Source organism: Monodelphis domestica, chromosome 7, assembly GCF_027887165.1.
Source record: "Monodelphis domestica isolate mMonDom1 chromosome 7, mMonDom1.pri, whole genome shotgun sequence".
Taxonomy (NCBI): domain Eukaryota; kingdom Metazoa; phylum Chordata; class Mammalia; order Didelphimorphia; family Didelphidae; genus Monodelphis; species Monodelphis domestica.
Genome location: NC_077233.1, coordinates 276,614,690 through 276,634,011, shown reverse-complemented (window position 1 = coordinate 276,634,011; position 19,322 = coordinate 276,614,690). Strand labels below are relative to the sequence as shown.

Genomic DNA, 19,322 nt, shown 5'->3' with positions numbered 1-19,322 from the left:
AGAATTCCTATTTGAACTTTATACAAAGCAGTCTTATAATGGTGACTACTTTTGATAAGCACATGCTTGTGAAATGGCCCATCAGAGGAACATTTAGCAGAGTCATCTCTATGGTAAATATCAAAGAACTCTGTGCAACACTTATGCCTGGGAGCCAGTTTGTTAGAAGGCAGTCATAAACTATACTGTTTGCCATATGTATGGATTCAAACTTTTTTGTAATCAATAAAGAGCAGAATCTTTTCTGTCTCTATATTGTGATTGTGAGAATGTGTTTTGTTCTAGAGTCTACTCTGTGAAATTATGCTTATTCTTTTTTCATAATCTATATAATACAGTAATCTCTATATGTGTATAGCCTTTTCTTATCAAGATTTAGAGATGAGGATAAGTATGTAGGTTGACTTCTTGGTTGCCTTTTATTGGTAATAGCTCTAACTTTTTAGAATAACATTTTTGGAGATTCCTTGGAAATGGATCTAAGTGATTTTAAAACTGTTCTATTTGTATTTATTTGGTCTATTCAACAATTCTTCTTGACTTCAATGTTTTGGGTGTCATTTCTACTTTTTTCATCAGCTATTAAGAGGTAAAATGTGTTGGCAGATTTTTCTCTCACATCGATTTGTTGTTCTTGTCTATAAATGCTCTTAGGATAATCCCATTTAGTTGAGTCACACTAATTTTCTACTGAACTGTTTCTTCAATGACTTTTTGCTGTTTTGTGAGGCAAAACTCATAATCTTTCAATATTCATCTCCACAATATTTAGAAATGAGCATATATTCTAAACTGATAATGTGCTTTGGCTATCATATCTCTCCACTGAACAAAGATTTTAAGTGTTTCCTGGCTTGAGATGCTTATATATACTCTTTTGGCTTCCTAGTTGTGGTGATCTAAATACTAGTTAAACTCTTCTTTTATTAGATAATCAGAGTTAATACCCATTTCCCATGGCTTGTTCAAATGCTAGGGTAGGAGCTACTATAATTTCATGTAGTAGTATCTTTGTCTTTTTTCACCTAATTTATTTATTCATTTTTACCATCTCTCTAATAACAATAACTGCATTTATAAAGCACTTTGAAGTTAATAAAACACTTTTCTCACAACAACCCTGTGAGTGAGGGTGATAGTTATCCTCATTTTGTAGTTATGGATACTAAAAATCTGAGAGAATGAGTTACTTGCCCATGAACACAGCTAGCAAGTACCTGAGGCAGGATTTGAATGCAGGTTTCCTCATTCAAGTCCAACACTCTATACCACACTACCTTCATGAAGTCAATGATTGAACTTTACACTGACAGATAATGATGAAACGAGTTCCACTTTAGTAACCAGACATTTTTCTATTAAAATATAGTAAATTTCATTTTAAAAATTGGATATTGTTCAGTGCTTGCCCTGCCCAAAGCCTTCTGACTCTTTCTGAAATAAGTATTGATGATACATACGTGAGGCTTCTGAGTAATTTATATGCCTCTGGTCTCTTTAATTTCTTAATCCTGAACCATATTTTCCAACACATTTTTTTGGTTGTTTTCCCCTGTGCCCACCTTCACACTGAAGTCACTGAGTATCAAGGTATATGTTCACTTGGTTTTGAGGAACTTGTCAAGTTCTTCGTACTTTCTCCTCTGCAAGAAATGTTAGCACATATGCTACAATTATTGTCATGGCAGTCCCCTTTGTCTATGTTTATCAGGAGATTTGGCCAAGATGTGATGATCAGGTATTTCATGAAATGACATTTTTGTTGCCCTCTGAATGAAACCAGCCCTGCCAACTCTTTTTATTCACCTCTACAAAGAGAACCTGGTTCTGTCTTCTGGTTTCAGTATGGATGTGGTTCAGTTTCTCCAAAACTATATCAACTACCTGGGTTATTGGATAAAGATCTTAGACTTATGAGTAGCAATAGTTAGAGTCTATCAATAGCCTATATGGATGCTTCCTTTCCTGCTACTTTTCTACCACTAAATATAAGCAGAAGGGAGTTGCACAGGTCTGTGGGCCAATTTTTACCTATTTCATGTCAGGCATGGAATAGTGGATAGAGAACTGGCCTTGAAGCCAATAAGACCTGGATTCAAGTCCTGCCTTTGACACATACTGGCTGTGTGCCTCTGGGCAAGTCCCTTACCCTTTTAGTACTGCAAGCAGCTCTCTAAGACTCCAAGTCGCAGAGAAGGTACCCATCTGCATTGTTAAAGGGAGTTTCATCATCTGGGACAGTTCCCTACATCACTGAAATCACAGGTTCCTTCTCTGTCACTAGCTTATGAGTATGAGTAATTACCATAGGTGAATAGTTCATCAACAAGTGGCCAGTGTTCTGGTGATAAACTTCTTCATGCTTTGCTAGGCTGGTTATTAGGTAGCAGGCATAGTCTCCTACCATGACTCTAGCAAAGGTTTCAAAATTGGGGTACTAATGCAGAGAAAAGATATGAATATCAAAATGACACATGACAACAAACTCTCTATGCACATTAAACTATGTACATATTAACTTACCTTTATATTTTTCTTGTGCCTCTTCTCTTTGATGTGCTTATGAGCAGATGCAATGGATTCAACTAAAACATCACAGAGTTTGCATATATATTTTGCTGTGGGGTAGTTTCGTGAGCGCTGAAATTTAGAAACATACAAATATAAGAAATATACATATAAATATAAAAAACTCACGTTAGTCCAAAAGTTGGTTCCTGTCTATTTCCTGAAGTACACAGCATAGTAAATTGTATCTCTCTATCAATACCTTTATACATCATTAACTTTAAGTCATCAAACATAATCCCTGAACTTTTGTAAAAAGTTACATTTAAGTGGAATATTGGTATTATATGTCATTTAAATCTTCTGAATGGGTCTAACATGTAGTGTTTGATCCTTAATAATAAAAACATTTTTTTAATAGTTCCAGTGTCAAAAATGCTGCTATTGCTAATGAAAGTGAAAAAACATTACCTTTCTTAGCCTGTCAATGCAATCTCTCTTTAATCGTTCCTCAGCCTGTCGTAAACCCAGTAGTTCTTTCACTGATAGCACTGACTCATCTATAACAGGGCCATCCAAGTCTTCTTCTTGATCATGCTCTTCTTTTCTAGCTTTTCTTGATTTTTTGGGTTTCTTCGGCTTCTTGTTTTCTTAAGTTAAGATAAATTTCATTAGCAGTATTCCATACTTAGTTGTGACTAATTATCCATTTTAGCTGAAAAGACTGAACTGACTTGACTGTTAGACTGAACAACAGAAATGACTGTGGCTTTCCTGTAGTTACTTTATTTGAACATTTAAATACTTCATGTGGGATATTTCAATCCTTCATAAGGTGTATAAAGGATTCTTTCTTGAAATTTTAATTTAATATCTTTTATTCTTACATCACATTAATCTTTAAACTTATCCATCCCTTTCTGAGGAAGCCATTTCTTATAACAAGAATAATTAGAGGGAAAAAAAAGTTCAGCCACACTAATGAACACAATTAAATCTGAGGGTATATTCAATACTTCACACATCCAGAGTCTTTCAAATCTGAAAAGATAAGGAGACGCATTTTCTGAACGTATCTGCAGGGCCAAGTTTCTTGATTATTATAATCACACCAATCGAATGTTTTAGTTTCTTGTTCATCATGAATTTTTTATGGCATGCTTGGAAAATGGAAAGTCCTAAGTAAAAAAAATCTATTTTAGTCATTTTTATTCTTTCTTTGTGATTTAATGGGAAAACCCCTGTAAGGGTTGTTTTGTTTGTTTGTTTGTTTGTTTGTTTTAAGCCCTTACCTTCCACCTTAGAATCGATATGGTGTACTGATTCCAAGGAAGAAGAGCAGTAAGGGCTAGGCATTGAGGGTTAAGAGACTCAGGATCACACAGCTAGGAAGTGTCTGAGGCCAGATCTGAACCTAAGACTTCCCATCTCTAGGCCTGCCTCTCAATCCACTGAGTTACCCAGCTGCCTCACCCCTAGCCCCCACTATTCAAATAAGATTAAAAACCAACTTCTACTTGATTATAAGCACTTCTGGAGGACAGGAACTATATAATTTAAAATATTTATATCATTAGCACCTCAGTGTCCTTCACATAACTTAGTAAATCTTGTTAAATTCAGACAAGCTTTCATTTTTAGCTCGAGTGAAAAACAACAAGAATCAAACAAAAAAGCTCCCCACCAGAGACATATGAATAAAACATACTATAAAGGAAATCCAATATTTAACTATTGAATCTTTCAGCAAAGAACAATTTTAAAAATATCCCAGTGGGCAAGTAGGTTATGAACTGGATAGCCAGGCCTAGAGATGGGAGGTCCTGCATTCAAATTTGACCACAGACACTTTTTAGCTATGTGACCTAGGGCAATCCACTTCCCTCCAACTGCCTAGCCCATACCCACTCTCCTGCCTTGCAATGGATACTTGTATACATTTTAAGACAGATATGGATAAAAAAAAAAACAAAACACCACAAAGTCCTGAAAGCAAAAAAAAAATAATTGGACTATATGAATTCTTACTAATGGTTACCAGTATTAAACTAATCCTTATTTTCTTTAAACTCTTCCTTTCCATCCATCCATCATTACCTAGTTAGTTTATATATTTTAAGTAATATGAAGGGGTAGAGTTAACATTACTTAAATAAAATGTCATTCCAATAATAAATTTATTTCTCCATAAACTCTGCTAAGCTCTCATTTCCCTCAGGTCAAACAAATCTGGTCCTCTTACTAAATGTAAGCATCTGTTAATGGGATTGAAGTAAAGATTATGGGATTGAGTTTTAAAAACTATTGGCTGTATGCATCTTTGGATGGATCCCTGCATAGTTCTGAAAATGAAGTTCCTTGAAAGGTATTAGAATCTCAAGTTCAAGTTCTGATTCTAATGGTTCAAAGAATAGTTTTAAAAATTATTCTATGAAACTATTACCAATAGAAAGACATACAATATTTCTACGTCAAGTTTGAGGCATAACTCAATACACAGAGTCCTAGCATATATGTAGGACCAGCAATGGAACAGTCATTTAAAAACAAAATTATGTGGCGGGGGAAGTCATCTATCTTCATTTCAAACTAAATAGGAAATTGTTGACAAGAGCAGTAAGTACTAAACACTGTTCATGTCATTATATGACAAACATAAATTATGTTTTCTGAGAAGCTTCTAAAAACACTCTCTGGCTGTTGGAAGAGAAGTCAAAAAGTAACAGCTGGAAAAAGTACAATTGAGAAGTGGTGAGAATCTCAAAAAATAGCTAAAGGATGTTATAGAGAAAAAGAATAGTTTTAGGGAGAGAATTCAGAAGAAAAGCATATATTTTAGAAATAAAAGTATTTCCTCAACTGTAAAATGGAGATACTAATAGTACCTAAGTCCCAGGGTGACTGCTGTGAGGATTATAAGAGATAATAACATTAAAGCAGTTAGCAAGGTGCATGACACATAGTAGGTGTTTAGTAAGTGCTCCTTCCCTTTTTTTTTTAAGTAGAAGTTATCATAAGAAGCCTCCTTTAATGAGATTAGCAAGGATATATTTCTAGATAAGAAGTTGCTGTTGTGCATTTTTTTCTTTCTTTCTTTAAACCCTTACCTTAGAATCAATAGTGTATTGGTTCCAAGGCAGAAGAGTGGTAAGTAAGGTCTAGGCAATGGGAATTAAGTGACTTGCCCAGGGTCACACAGCTGGGAAGTATCTAAGGCCAGATTTGAACCTAGGACATCCTGTCTCTAGGCCTAGCTCTCAATCCACCGAGTGACCCAGCTGCCCCCATGCTGTGCAATTTCAACTGGTTTCCAACTTCATAAAATCAACCTAAATTATATCAACAGAATGCAAAGAGGCAAACTAAGTTGAAGCTATAAAGAGCATTATTAAGTAGTTTTTAAAAAGTAATCTTTTTATATTTTTGAGTAACAAGTAGATACGCTACTTTAACAGTATTAATCTAATACAATCCAATAATTATTAACTCTACAGTGAATTGAATTATACTTTTCATTTCCCCTAAAAATTAAAGAATGATACGGTCAGGGCATAAGAAAATACTGAAATTTTCTTGCAAATATCCCAAAGGTACTCATATTAGAGCATGGTCAAATGTTTTAAAATTATATCAAAGTTTATTTTTCTGAAAGTGGCAATGCAAGATCATATTGCACCTAAAATACTGACAAAATTCTCTCAAAAACTTCATCAAGAATGATTTTAATTCAGGTGTGGCTCCACAGTAATCTGCCCTATCCTTCAATAATGTAATCATCTCTCAATGACTATATCTAGATTATATTTCATTACAGAGAGATTTTTCTAACTTGAATCTAGGTACTAATAAAGAAATACATTAATGCAGTTTCTATTACCCGTAAAACCCAATACAGGAGAACTGGTTGGGAAGGAAAGACATAACAGTATAATAATGAGGTTTATCCACTAGCTTAGTGGCTTTGGGCTCTATTCTTAGAGCTTTTGTGGAGTGGTAGGAAATATCTGAGAGCCATTTAATTTCTATGTAGAACCTAGTTTTTTTATAAACTATTTTGTCCTTATCTTCTTCAGGGTCACTTGGATTAGCAGCATATTATAACTATCATGTTCTGTGGCTTATCTAACACATCCAAATAATTATCCTTATGACTGGACAGTAATAGTTTTTTTCTACAGACACTGAATTGACATCAGTACCACATATTCTACATTGCAATAGACTTGCTGACTATTGATATTTGGCCAGAATTTGGTTACTATGGGGGACATTGAAGCACAATGATAAAAACTAATCAGAAAATCTTTGCCTGGATCAGAACTCAAATAGGACAGGCCTAGAATGGATGTACCCAGCATGTAGGTGTCACAAATTTCCAGATGGGAAGTCACATTATTCCTACTGATAGTCTTATAATCAAAGTATAAATTGCCTTGCCCAATGCTAGAGTGTGCAAGAACCAAGGGCACAAGATAGGAAAAGCTACTGGTAATAGACACGTTAGAGAATTTTTACTATGTGTGCTTTTTTCTGCACATGTAGTTTGCTCAACTGAATGACAGATTTCATCCAAGAATATGCTTTCTATATGCAAAAATCTTTCCCCACCTTAAACAGTAAGCATTCTTTCTTTTTTTTACAAGTACATTATTTTATCCCTAAAACACGAATCAATTTGGCACAGAGATTGGCCCTGTGATTTTACTGGTGTACAAAGTTCCTACTGTTAACTGCTAAGGCAGGACAGCATTTCTTTCAAAAATTACTGAGCACTGAGAAGTTTGGTGAGTTGCCCAGAATTATGTAGCCAGGACATCAGAGGTGGGACTCAAACACCAGTCCTCTTGGCTTGAGAGAATACATTTCACTGAATTTGTTTTAAGTTAATTCCAGATAGAGTTGCCTTTAAAATCTTACACAAAACTGAATATATGGCAGACTTTTTGGGAGAAAAGATTGAAAAAATGGAAAATTAGGAGAAATATAGCAAATTCTACATTTTCATAGATTGATATTTATTTGAATACATGATTACTATGCAATTTCAGCCTAGCTATAAAACTGCTCGAAAGTCTATGATACAGAACCATCTCATAGACCTTTTCCTACCTTTTGACAATATTTTGGTAGTTCAGTAATTAACTTATATTCAGTGCTTCCTGTAATCAATAGTACAATGAAGTTTTGTCCAGTCTTTCAAGCTATTATGGCAATCAATCCTTCCTTTAGTTTCTGTATTACTATATACAAATATACAATATATTACATTCCTCAGCCCCAGGATATTTGTGAAGCTAGCACTAAGTAGTAGACACAAGAGTCTTAGGTATCACCTCTGAGGTATACTATAGTGGCTGTGTATTTCTGCATGATGTCTTAAGTAACTTTCTAAGGCAGAAGTCTTTCTGCATTGGTAGAAGCAAATTTTTTGCAGGGGAGCTCCCATTCCAACGTGGATGAATTCAGAGGTCCAGAGCAAATTCTGTTCCAAAATAAGAAACTTCTTTCAAGAACAGATAAAGACTATAATAGAGAAGCTAGTCTGAATACTGTTCTCTAGCAATGTCTTTAAATATCATTATTGTCTTGAATTTTTAAGTTAAGGTCAGAGATTCTGCAAATATGAATGGTAATATGTGCTACTCAACTATAACTGTTAAGAATTATTCTTTGTTATCTTGTTTCTTTCTTAAGAGCCCCAAGTACAGAATTCTAACAAACTTTGATAGTCCTCCCTTTTCTGCAGAAAATGTCATCTATACCTCTTGCCACAAGATGGAAGTAATGGAAATATTAAAAGAAACTTTTTTAATATACAAAATGAAAAGTTCCCAACTTTAAAAAACAACAGCACAAATTTCTGCTTTTTCTTAACAGGCCTTTGTTATGTATATGCTAAATTACTGAACTTTGACTGACATTCCAGTTCTACCAATTACTAACTCTGACCTGGTCTCTTCATCTGTAAAATAAGTATTCACACAAACACTTACGTAGTTACTATGTAAATAGCATGTTTTAGTTACATAGATATGTTTTATGTGCCTCAAGGTAAAGGTTTAGTCCCCTAATCAGGTGAAGATTCCTTGAAACTTTCGGATATATGTTTTTTATTATTCTTTTACACTTGTTTAATATGATTTACTCCAATGATTTGTTTTTAATCAACTATATTATTTACTCTATTTTTTCTGTTAATAGCTTATTCAACAATGTTGTAGCATACTAGGTATTTTTTGGATGTTCCTGTTTAAAAAAATAAAAAAACATTTCCTCAGCAACTTAATACAATTTCCTGACTCAAAAGACATTCTGATAAAATAATCATGGCTTTTATCTTATGTATTTATTTTATATTCCATTAATATTTTCTGACAATTCCTCAACTAATTTAAGTAATTAGTAGTCTTTTAAAAAAATAAAATAAGCACTATATGATTAAACTTTTTAATCTATTTTAGAATTTTTCATATATTATTGATTCATTGATAAAGACATCTATAACTACCATACATCTGGTAAAAATCACGCAAAGAAATTACCTGCATTTTACTCTTCGGAAAAATTTATGATTAATGATTCTTTCTGAATAACATATCAATCACATGAGGAGTCTTTAAAATGTTTCAGTATTTCCAGAAACTAAACATCAAAACTTTTAACTGTACTTTTGATTTTTTAAATGGATTAAATTACAGAAACAAAATGATCATGACATATTGCATTTTTATAGGACCAAAATATGAACTATTCTTTAGCTGTCCAAATGTCATGATTATATTTTTTAAAATAACACTTTAAACAAATGACTACTTTTTGGAAAGCAGAACTGAAATGGAAAAAAAAAATTAAACTGCATTGCTGAGAGCAATATAAATTCATTTAGATGGGAAAATGCTAGTGAAAAGACATTCTTGTATTTGGGGTTTTAACTGCAGAAGTTGGGGTATATTACCAGAGCCTCCTGCTGTTTGCATTTCTGAAATTTCTATGTTTGTTAGGTCCTTCTGAAGTTGCCGTCTTACACTTCTGCATCCTCTTCCATCTTGCCACTTATGGCCATCTTCACCTTCCTGAAATGCGTCTTTTCGTGGTCGGTTTATAACAGGAATCCTAGAGCCAGTTTTGAAATCTAACCAATTGTCTGTTTCATTCAATTCATCAGATAGCCATCTCTTAGGAGTATCTTTGTGGCTGTCATTTATTCTTGCTCCTTGACTGTGACCCATGTTTTTAGATACATTTGGACTGCTTGAAATTGGTCCTCTTCTGGGGCTGTTCCCATAATTCCCTGGTGTCCCCTTTTTAGAGGGAAGGCCTTTTTCTGTTTTACTGCTATGTCCATTACCAGAATCATCCATTATTAAATAGTCTGGTTGTGCAGAAGCCCTCCTGAAATCATCATCTATAATTCCACGTTCTTTATTTCGCTTGAAAAAACAAGGTTTTGCCGCATCTCCCATTGTCTGTGTTCTTCTTTCTTTGCAGACACCTGAAAAATTTTTTTATACTTTATTTCAACAAATATTATACTACTTATATAAAAATGGACAAATTTATTACACAAGTTTCAGAAAGCTTTACCAATAAATTCCTTTTTTAATAAAATCAGAAACATTTCATTAATTAGCTATTAATGAAATTAAGGTTTGGGTGCTATTTACCACTTTTATTATACTGTTTGTGAAAATGGATAGAATATTTAGAATCATGAGATTTTAGTGCTTCAGAAATGAATCTTTCTAAATAAATGTCTGAAGGATAATGGTTTTTCAAGATTGTGAGGAAATAAAGCTTTTAGTAAAATAAGCTGCTACTTTATAAAATTTGGTTCAGAGCAACCTGTATTTTTAACCAGTATTTGAATTATGTTGTAAATATACAACTTTCACCAGAGAATATTATTCTTACCATAATCCTGCACTATACCTGCTGAGAAATTCATTACAAGGTGGTATCAATCACATTTAAAAAACTTAAATATTCTCTTTTAAAGTCTGTTTGAAATTAAGTTTAAATTACTGTCATTCCATATTAATATATAAATAGTGAAGGACTTTCCTGCCTCTTCCTCCCCACATTCCTTTTAATACAGTAGAAAAAAAATCATGACAATGATTTGTATTCATTTTTCCTATTTTCTTAAGGGTTGTGCAGACTGTTTGGGATACATCCTTCCAGGTTAATCTGTTCCCTCTCTCCTCTGAAGTTAGTTTAGTAAGAGGCAAAGTAGTATAGGTAGAGCTAGACTTAGTATTTGGATGATCTAAGTTCCTTCCCTCCCTTCACTTAATTCTTAGCAATTTAAAAAGTGTTGTGTATATTTCAATGATTATAAATGTTTAATTCCTAACTCAGCTGATGGTTAAACTGGGGTAGTGAGAGGAGGGACTCCATTCAGATATTCCACTATTCCCCAGGATTTGGATGTGGAAGGGACTTAAGATGTGATTTAATTCAAATTCTGCACTTTGTAAGATTATAAAAATAGTCAACAAATAAGAACATTATCATATATAAAAGGCCAGAAAACTGGACTGTATATAAGACACAATCTATTACTTACAATCTATTACTTATAGCTCTTTAAAATATTTATTAAAATTTAACCTGGTGATACATTGCACTGCTTATTTCTGACCCCTTCTGAACTTCCCCTTACACACACACACACACACACACATATATATATATATACACATATATATATATATATATTTAAACCCTTTGCTTCTGTTTTAGACTCCACAGGTTTTCAGGTAGAAGAGATTCAGGGCTAGGCAACCAAGGACTCCCCCAGAGTAGCACAGGTAAGAAGTGTTTCCAGGACCTGGTTCTCTATCCACTTCAGTCACCTGGCGGCATGCCCCTTCTTGAATATATTTTTAAAGGCTTCATTGATGCCCTTTCTTTTCTTTTTTTTTTTTTGAATCATCACCAAATAAAAATCTTCCTTTGTAATGAAGCAAAACTAACTTGTGTTGTACTGGCCATGTCTGAAAAAATAAGTATCATCCTGCATCTACTGAACAGCACCTCAATAAGAAGGAAGCATATCTCATCTATAGCAGTGTCTTATATTCTGGGGTCTAAAAATTGGTTTTCCAAAATTATTTGTGTGACTGTAGTTCAGCACAGTTTCCTTTGTTATCCTACTGTATATTATGCATTTAAAAACATTTCTCAGAATGGGTTAATTAGGTTTTCCTAAAATGCCCCCACCTCCCTCATGGTAAGACCTACAGTCTTCTGGAGTCAAGATTGATCATTTCATTTTTCAGAGTTAAGTTCTTTTTTTTTTTTAACCCTTACCTTCCATCTTGGAATCAATACTTAGTATTGGTTCCAAGGCAGAAGAGTGGTAAGGGTTAGGCAATGGGGGTTAAGTGACTTGCCCAAGGTCACACAGCTGGGAAGTGTCTGAGGTGAAATTTGAACCCAGGACCTCCCATCTCTAGGCCTGGCTCTCAATCCACTGAACCACCCAGCTGCCCCCAGGGTTAAGTTTTTCAAAGCTGTTTTCATTTACAATATTGTAGCCATTGTATATGTAGATTTGGCTCTACTCACATCACCCAGAGTTCACAGAAGTCTTTCCAGGATTCTCTGAATTAGTCCCCTTCACCATTTCTTATGGCACAATAATATGCTTTACATTCACATATAATAGCTCATCCATTTCCTGATGGGTATCCTCACTTAGTGTCCAATTCTTTTGCAACAACAAAAAGTGCTATTTGATTTCCAAACATACAGATCCTTTCGCAGTTTTGGATCCTTTTGGAGCGTAGCTGTCTTAGCTAGTTTGCTAACTTTTTAACAAACCTCTCATTTTACAGAGGAGGAAGACAAAGCTCAGGAAAGTTTAAAGAACTCGTCCTAGGTATCAGAGTCTATATTCGAACCCAAGTCTCCTTGATTTGAAATGCTGAGTCCCTTGCACTAAAAACACCAATAACCTCCCTTAATTCCTAGTCTAACTTCATCTCCACATCAGCTGGAAGAAGAGAGCGTGGGAGAGGAATAAATCTGATGCCTGTGCTGCCTTCACTCCTTACTCCACGCCACAAGGTGGGCCGTGGAATGACCCGGGACACTGTCCCCCCAAATACTGGGAAAAGGTCAGGCCAGGGGCTGGCCCAGGATTCTCCGCCCTGTCCTGTCCAGTCCTCCACGAACAAAGCGAAACAAAACAGATTCCGCCTCAGTCACCCAAGCGCAGCCCGGGGCCGCCCTGGGGGAGCGCCTCTGGCCCGGGACACTTCCCCGGGTGGGGTGGGGGGTGGGGGGTGGAAGAACAGGGGCCAACCGTACACCTGGTCCGGCCCGGAGCACTCGATTCGGCCCTACCCTGCCCCGCCAGCGGCCTCCGACTCCGCGGAAGCTGCAGCAGCGTGGACAGATCTCATGAGGCAAAGCCAAAAACACAGGGCAGGAGGGCAGAGCAGATGAGGAAGAAGAGAACCAACACTGACCCCTTGCCCCGCCACCCCCACCCCCTCAGGTACACACTCACCGCCTCCGTCGCGAACCCCCACCTCTTCCGGCCTCCGGCCCAGCTCGGTCTTGTTTTCCTTCGGCCCCACTTCCGGCGCTCAGCCCCGTTTCATTGTGCGCGATTGGAAGTTACGGGTGTAACAGCTCCAGACGTCCGCCGCACTCGCGGGAAACACGTACTCCACAAACAGAGGCCCCAGTGGCTTTCCTAAGCTTTGGTCGGGCTCCTTCGGAATCTTGGTCCCCTTTCCCTTCGTCTCCCCACCCCACCAACCCGCCCCCCGCTGGGGTTCGCCCGGGCTACTTGCGTGGCAGATGTTTTCTTCCGGCCTCGGGCTAAGTGGAAAGGTGTTTGAGACCCAACTCCTCCCCCCCTTCCCAAAGTAGGGTCTGACCCTGAGGCTAGGTCTGGTCTTCTATTACTTCATCCTGGGGCGCGGAGCTGCGTGGTTGAAGCATTAAAAGCCATCGTCATAATCTACCCATTCTCTTGCTTTAGTCTCTGGATCTCCGACTCAATTCAGTGTAATCCCCGACTGATAGTAGGGCTTCCTGGAATGCTAGACTTACCCCTCTACAACCCCTTCTTGAAGGTCTTGCACTTTTGAAAAGTGGAGTGGATGGGTAATTTCCATTAGAAATAATCTCAGCAACACCCTCAAAATTTCAGTCGCATCCACTAATTTAATTTTACATTCTTTTGTCTTTAAACATATTAGATACAGAAATAATTTATACTTTTTCTTGTGCCTACCACAGTGCCTTGCACCTCTCACTCTCTCTTCCTTTTTTCCTTCCTTTCCCTTCTCTTCCTCTCTGTGCCTGTCCTTGTTTTTCCCATTTTTCTTGTTATTTTAACCATATAAAGAACTCTTTCTAGTGGAAAATCTCTCTCCCAAAGTATTACTCTAAATGGGGGAAGGATCCTTCCTTTTTTCCTTCCTTCTTTCCTTTCTTCCTTCCTTCCTTCCTTCTTTCCTTTTCCAGCACTTTGTATGGTCCCTGGCTCATAGTAGGTGCTTAATAAATGTTTGTTGACTGCACATTAATTGCATAGTTTGTTACTGGCCATAATATCTAATTTATGGTTCTAGAAGAGAGTTGGAGGGCATGTGGCAAAGTGGGAACATTAATGCATTGCTGGTGGAGTTGTGAATTAATCCAACCATTCTGGAGAGCAATTTGGAACTATGCCCAAAGGGCAATAAAAGACTGTCTGCCCTTTGATCAAGCCATAGCACTGCTATGTTTGTACCCCCACAGAGATAATAAGGAAAAATACATGTACAAGAATATTCATAGCTGTGCTCTTTGTGGTGGCAAAATATTGGAAAATGAGGGGATGCTCTTAAATTGGGGAATGGCTGAACAAATTGTGGTAAATGTTGGTGATGGAATACTATTGTGCTCAAAGGAATAATAAAGTGGAGAAATTGCATGGGAACTGGAACAACCTCCAGGAAGTGATGCAGAGTGAGAGGAACAGAACCAGGAGAACATTGTACACAGAGACTGATACACTGTGGTAAAATTGAATGTAATGGACTTCTCCATTAGTGTCAATGCAGTAATCCTGAACAATCTGGAGGGATCTATGAGAAAGAACACTATCCACATTCAGAGGAAAAACTGTGGGAGTACAAACTCCAAAGGAAAACAACTGCTTGATTACATGGGTCGAGGGGGATACGATTTGGGATATAGACATTAGACACTAAATGAACATCTTAGTGCCATCATCAAGAGCATGGAAATAGGTTCTGATCAAGGTCACATATAATACCCAGAGTAATTGGGCCTCTGCTATGGGAAGGGAGGGAGGGGAAGGAGGAATAGAATATGATTTTTGTAACCAAGGAATAATGTTTGAAATTGACCAAAAAAAAAAAGTTGACACTTACATAGATGAGCAAATTCAAAAATATATACAAAGTAAGCCAATTTACTTTAGGGAGCATGAGAGAGGTTTTATTACCAGGTGATCTTTAAGTGGGAGATGATAGAATCTTAAATGAAGCTACAGACTCTAGGAGTTAGATGTGAGGAGTGAGTGCCTGCATTGTAGGTAGTGAGAGATAACATTTGAAAAAGCTGAGAGTGGGGAAATAGTATAGTGTGTGAAGAAAAGAAAGAAAACAAGTTTGACTGGAGAGTTGAGCAGAAATGGATTAAAAAGTCAAGCATGTTTTTACTAGTGTCAGGCACTGTGTTAAAGGTAGGTTGGGACACAAGGTGGCCTATCTACTATTTCCCATAAATAATATTTCAAGTGCATCTTTTTCCTTCACTAGTATAAAAACTATCCACTGCCTGGAATACTTCCTTTTTTCCAGGCTATTTTTAAGGCTCAGCTCAAGTGCCTAAGTCTTCTAGAAGACTTTCTTTATCATTGTTAGTGTTGCAGCCTTCAATTACTTTGTATTTTTTGTACATATATTGTGTGTGTGTGTTTGTCACTGTATGTGTTGTTTTCCCTAGAGGGGAAGAGGTGGGGGCGGGGTAGGGGTGGGGGGCTGGGACAAAGGGTAAGAAACTAGGTTATGCTTTTGCCCTCAAATTTTCCTAGGAGTTTAAATTCATAAGGTCTTAAAAAAATAATCAAGCTAATAATGTTTTAACTGACACTGACAATGCCTTTTAAAAAAAGATTCATCAGGGTGTGGTAGAATATACTTTGGTTACGTTCCATCACTAAAATTATTGTTGCAGTAGTTACCACACCCAACTTAGTAATGTTATAATAAAAAGACTGGCTTATATTAAATCTGGTTAGAAAGCTCAGAATTTGGGGGGGGGGTGTAGAAATCAACTTTAGGATTAAAAATTTTGATCTTTTGCACTTTCTAAATAAATTGTATTTAATATTTTCTTAAAACCTAGTTTATAATTTTTTAAACCCTTATCTTCCACCTTAGAATCAATACTATGTATTTGTTCTAAGGCAGAAGGGTGGTAAGGACAAGGCTAATGGGGGTTGTGAATTGCCCAGAGTCACAGAGCTAGGAAGTGTCTGAGGCCATATTTGAACCTAGGACCTCCTGTCTCTAAGCCTGGTTCTCAATCCACTGACCTACCCAGATGCCCCCACCCCCAAAATCTTATTTCTAATAGGCAAAAGACTATTTTTTAAAAGTCTGGTTCAAGATAAATGAGATCCCATTTAAAATTGCAATATCGGGGGCAGCTGGGTAGCTCAGTGGATTGAGAGTCAGGCCCAGAGATGGGAGGTCCTGGGTTCAAATCTGAACTCAGACACTTCCCAGCTGTGTGACCTTGGGCAAGTCACTTAACCCCCATTGCCTAGCCCTTACCACTCTTCTGCCTTGGAACCAATACTAAGTATTGATTCCAAGATGGAAGGTAAGGGTTTAAAAAAAATGCAATAGCATGGCAGCTAGGTGGCTTAGTAGATGGAAAGTCAAAACTAGAGACAGAAGTTCTGGGTTCAAATGTGACCTCAGGTACTTCCTAGCTATGTGATGTTGGGCAAGTCACTTAATTCTGTCAACTTAGAAAAACACAGAACCACTAAAGTAGTCTGCAAAACCAAATCTTTAATCAAGACAAGAAACAGTCCTCAATATTTGGACAAAGTCCAGCACTTATAACATCAAGAGCTAAAGCTCTGGGATTCTGGGATTTTCCAAAGAATACTAGAACATTGGGGTCTTTTATATCTTGTGGGGAATTAAGGAAGGGGAAGTATGATTTATTAGCTTTACAATGGTTACAGGGAAATGAGGAGTCCAGGACTGGATTACAAGGGAGAGGATGATACTTTAAAAATGGATGCAAAAAGGAAGATCCCAGGTAGGGGCTGGGCTACCTGGGAGAGGACTTTTAAAACAAAAAGGATACTTAAGATTTAATTATCCACTAATCCCAAGTAAACTTGGATCATTAAGTACTTTAAGGTTTATTGTTAATTCTGAGACAAGGTGGTCTGGGACTTCCCCCCAAGACAAGTTTTCAAGGGATATGGACAAACTTGGGGGTTCCCCAAAACCCAGATGACAACCCCCATTGCCTAGCCTTTACCACCCTTCTGCCTTGGAAGGTTCAACGGCTGAGATGGCGATGCAACAAAGCACTGTGGAGTGCTCAGGGCGTGTTGGAGCACAAAGGACAACACAGCCATCCAATCCAGGTGTAACGACTTCGTGCCACTGGACCCAGGCTTCCAACGCGGAGAGAGTGGGACTGTCTCTGTGCATCGACTTTTCCACTTAAATCTCCTTCACGCACAAGTGTCTTTGTGCACACTCATCTATCATAGATGAAAACGCACAAAGACAATTATCATCCTCGGTTACCGAAAGACTACTACTACTACTGCCTTGGAACCAATCTAGTATTGATTCTAAGACAGAAGGTAAGGGTTAAAAAAAAATGCAATAATGTTAAAGAAAAGTTTTGCAATATCACAAATTTTTAAAAAGAAAAAGGTTTTATAGGAGCCTTTTTGCATTTGGTGGAAATTTGTAAAATATTCTACACTTAAGTAAATAAAACTATCATTATATAAAGTAAAGCAGATGAGAACTGTATATGAAAGTTCAAAACTATTATGTACAGTTGTTTAAAAATATATGATATATTTATAATGTAATTTTCAAAGCCATTTTATTTGCTTCTGTCCTCCTATATATATATATATATTACATGTATATATACATTATATATACTTTAAAAGTTTATTTAATTAAGAGAATTTTTCCATGGTTCCATGATTCATGTTCTTTCCCTCTCTTCCTCTCAGCCCCCTCCCATATCCAACTCACAATTCCACTGTTTTCTATGTATCATTGATCAAGACCTATTTCCATATTATTGATCTGCATATTTTAAAAGAATCCTTTACTTATTTTCCTTTTGTTCCTTCTGTCCAGTTATTTAAAATATATGGAATAACTATGACATTTAAAATCATAATAATGTACAATATAATTGTCAGAAATCCCTGTTAAGTTCAGCTAAAGAGATCACTGTGAATTTCAATTCAGAACTCAAGTCAGTCTTGATGAAATTAGTCAGGCAAAACTCAACCAGATATTCTAATGAAAGAACCTAAGTACGTCTTCCCCGGAACATTTAGTGCCGATATGTAGACAGAGTCTTTAATTCCTTCTACTGCCTGGATATTATGCCCTCTTATTTCCTGTTCACTTCTTACCCAGTTTTCCTGTTTGGACATCTTGCTGGTTCAGTAGCTGATCAGTGTGACTATAATCTTTAAAAGTCCTGGGCACAGAGAGGCAGAGTCAAAATGGCAGCATAGAGGCAGTGAAAGTTCAGGCCTCTGAAAACTCTTCCTCACCAATTAAAAACAAAATGCTTCTAGGGGACTGAAAAACAAATCTAACAACAGGACAGAGCTAAGGAACCCTCCTGCTGGACTCAACTTAAAAGGTATGCTCCTCAAAAGCCTGAACTTGAGAATACTCAGGTTTAAGGGGAAAGAAAAAGGAAGGTCCCAGGATCTCTCCCCAACATACAGTACTGAGCCTCCAGCAGTGGCTGGAGTCTCTGGGCAGGCAAGAGAGCTAGTCTGGAGGGAATACCTTTCGGGCAAAGCTATGCCAGGCTTAGGGCTTTGAACATAGGTGGCAGGGAGGAATCTGGAGACAAAGCTCAGAGAAGGCAGTCCAATTGCAGCCAAGACACTCCATGCTGCTCCCCACTTCCTGAAGTTTTGGCCTCAGGGCACATCCAGCTCTGTAAGAACAACTCCACCCTGGCTTAATCTTATCAAGCCTTCTGAGGGCCTGGAAGCTGAAGCTCCAATATCCCTCTCCCACAGACTGCTCTGAGAGTCTTGCTGATCAAACTCCAAGAGTGAAGGTTGCAACTGCTACAGAACATCTTAATAATAATGTGGGAAGCCCAGCTCCTTTTCAGTTTCTACTGACAGCTGGGGAAGATCTGACATCAGGACTCAACCTGACCAATCAGTAGAGCAGAGAAGAAGTCCCTTCAGGACAGAAAAGCCCAAACCCACAGATCTAGCACATAATTAGAGGAGCAAGAATACAGACAACTACAGGGCAGAAGGAAGGGGCAAATATGAGCAAACAACAGAAAAAGAAAAAAGAAATTACAATTGACAGCTTCTATCCAGGCAATGAACAAAGAGCAAATAAAACAGAGGAGGATCAAAGAACACCAAGCAAAAACACAGAAACTCCAGCGAAATGGACACAGGCTCTGGAAGAACTCAAAATACACTTCAAAACACAATTAAGAGAGGCTGAAGACAAGTGGGAAAATAACTTAAAAAGCAAGATAAGTCATCTGGAAACAGAGGCACTTGAACTAAT

At 37.2% G+C, this 19,322-nt stretch overlaps 1 protein-coding gene across 6 annotated transcripts in view; it reads right to left on the bottom strand.

Moving 5' to 3' along the window:
- Positions 1-13,158, bottom strand: part of TUT7 (terminal uridylyl transferase 7) — a 91,617-nt gene extending 78,459 nt beyond the window's left edge. For 3 of the 6 annotated variants that reach the window (XM_056803884.1, XM_007497908.3, XM_007497910.3), the window contains exons 1-4: positions 13,025-13,158; positions 9,464-10,000; positions 2,980-3,158; positions 2,524-2,640 (exon numbers count right to left, since the gene is read on the bottom strand). In XM_056803884.1, coding sequence (XP_056659862.1) covers positions 2,524-2,640; positions 2,980-3,158; positions 9,464-9,971 — 804 coding nt within the window. In that variant the 5' untranslated portion in view covers positions 9,972-10,000; positions 13,025-13,158. Of the gene's footprint in view, positions 1-1,562; positions 1,644-2,523; positions 2,641-2,979; positions 3,159-9,463; positions 10,001-12,078; positions 12,850-13,024 lie in introns of those variants that run through there. The other 3 variants (XM_056803886.1, XM_056803885.1, XM_007497909.3) reach the window with 2 other exon arrangements.
- Positions 13,159-19,322: the final 6,164 nt, after the last annotated feature.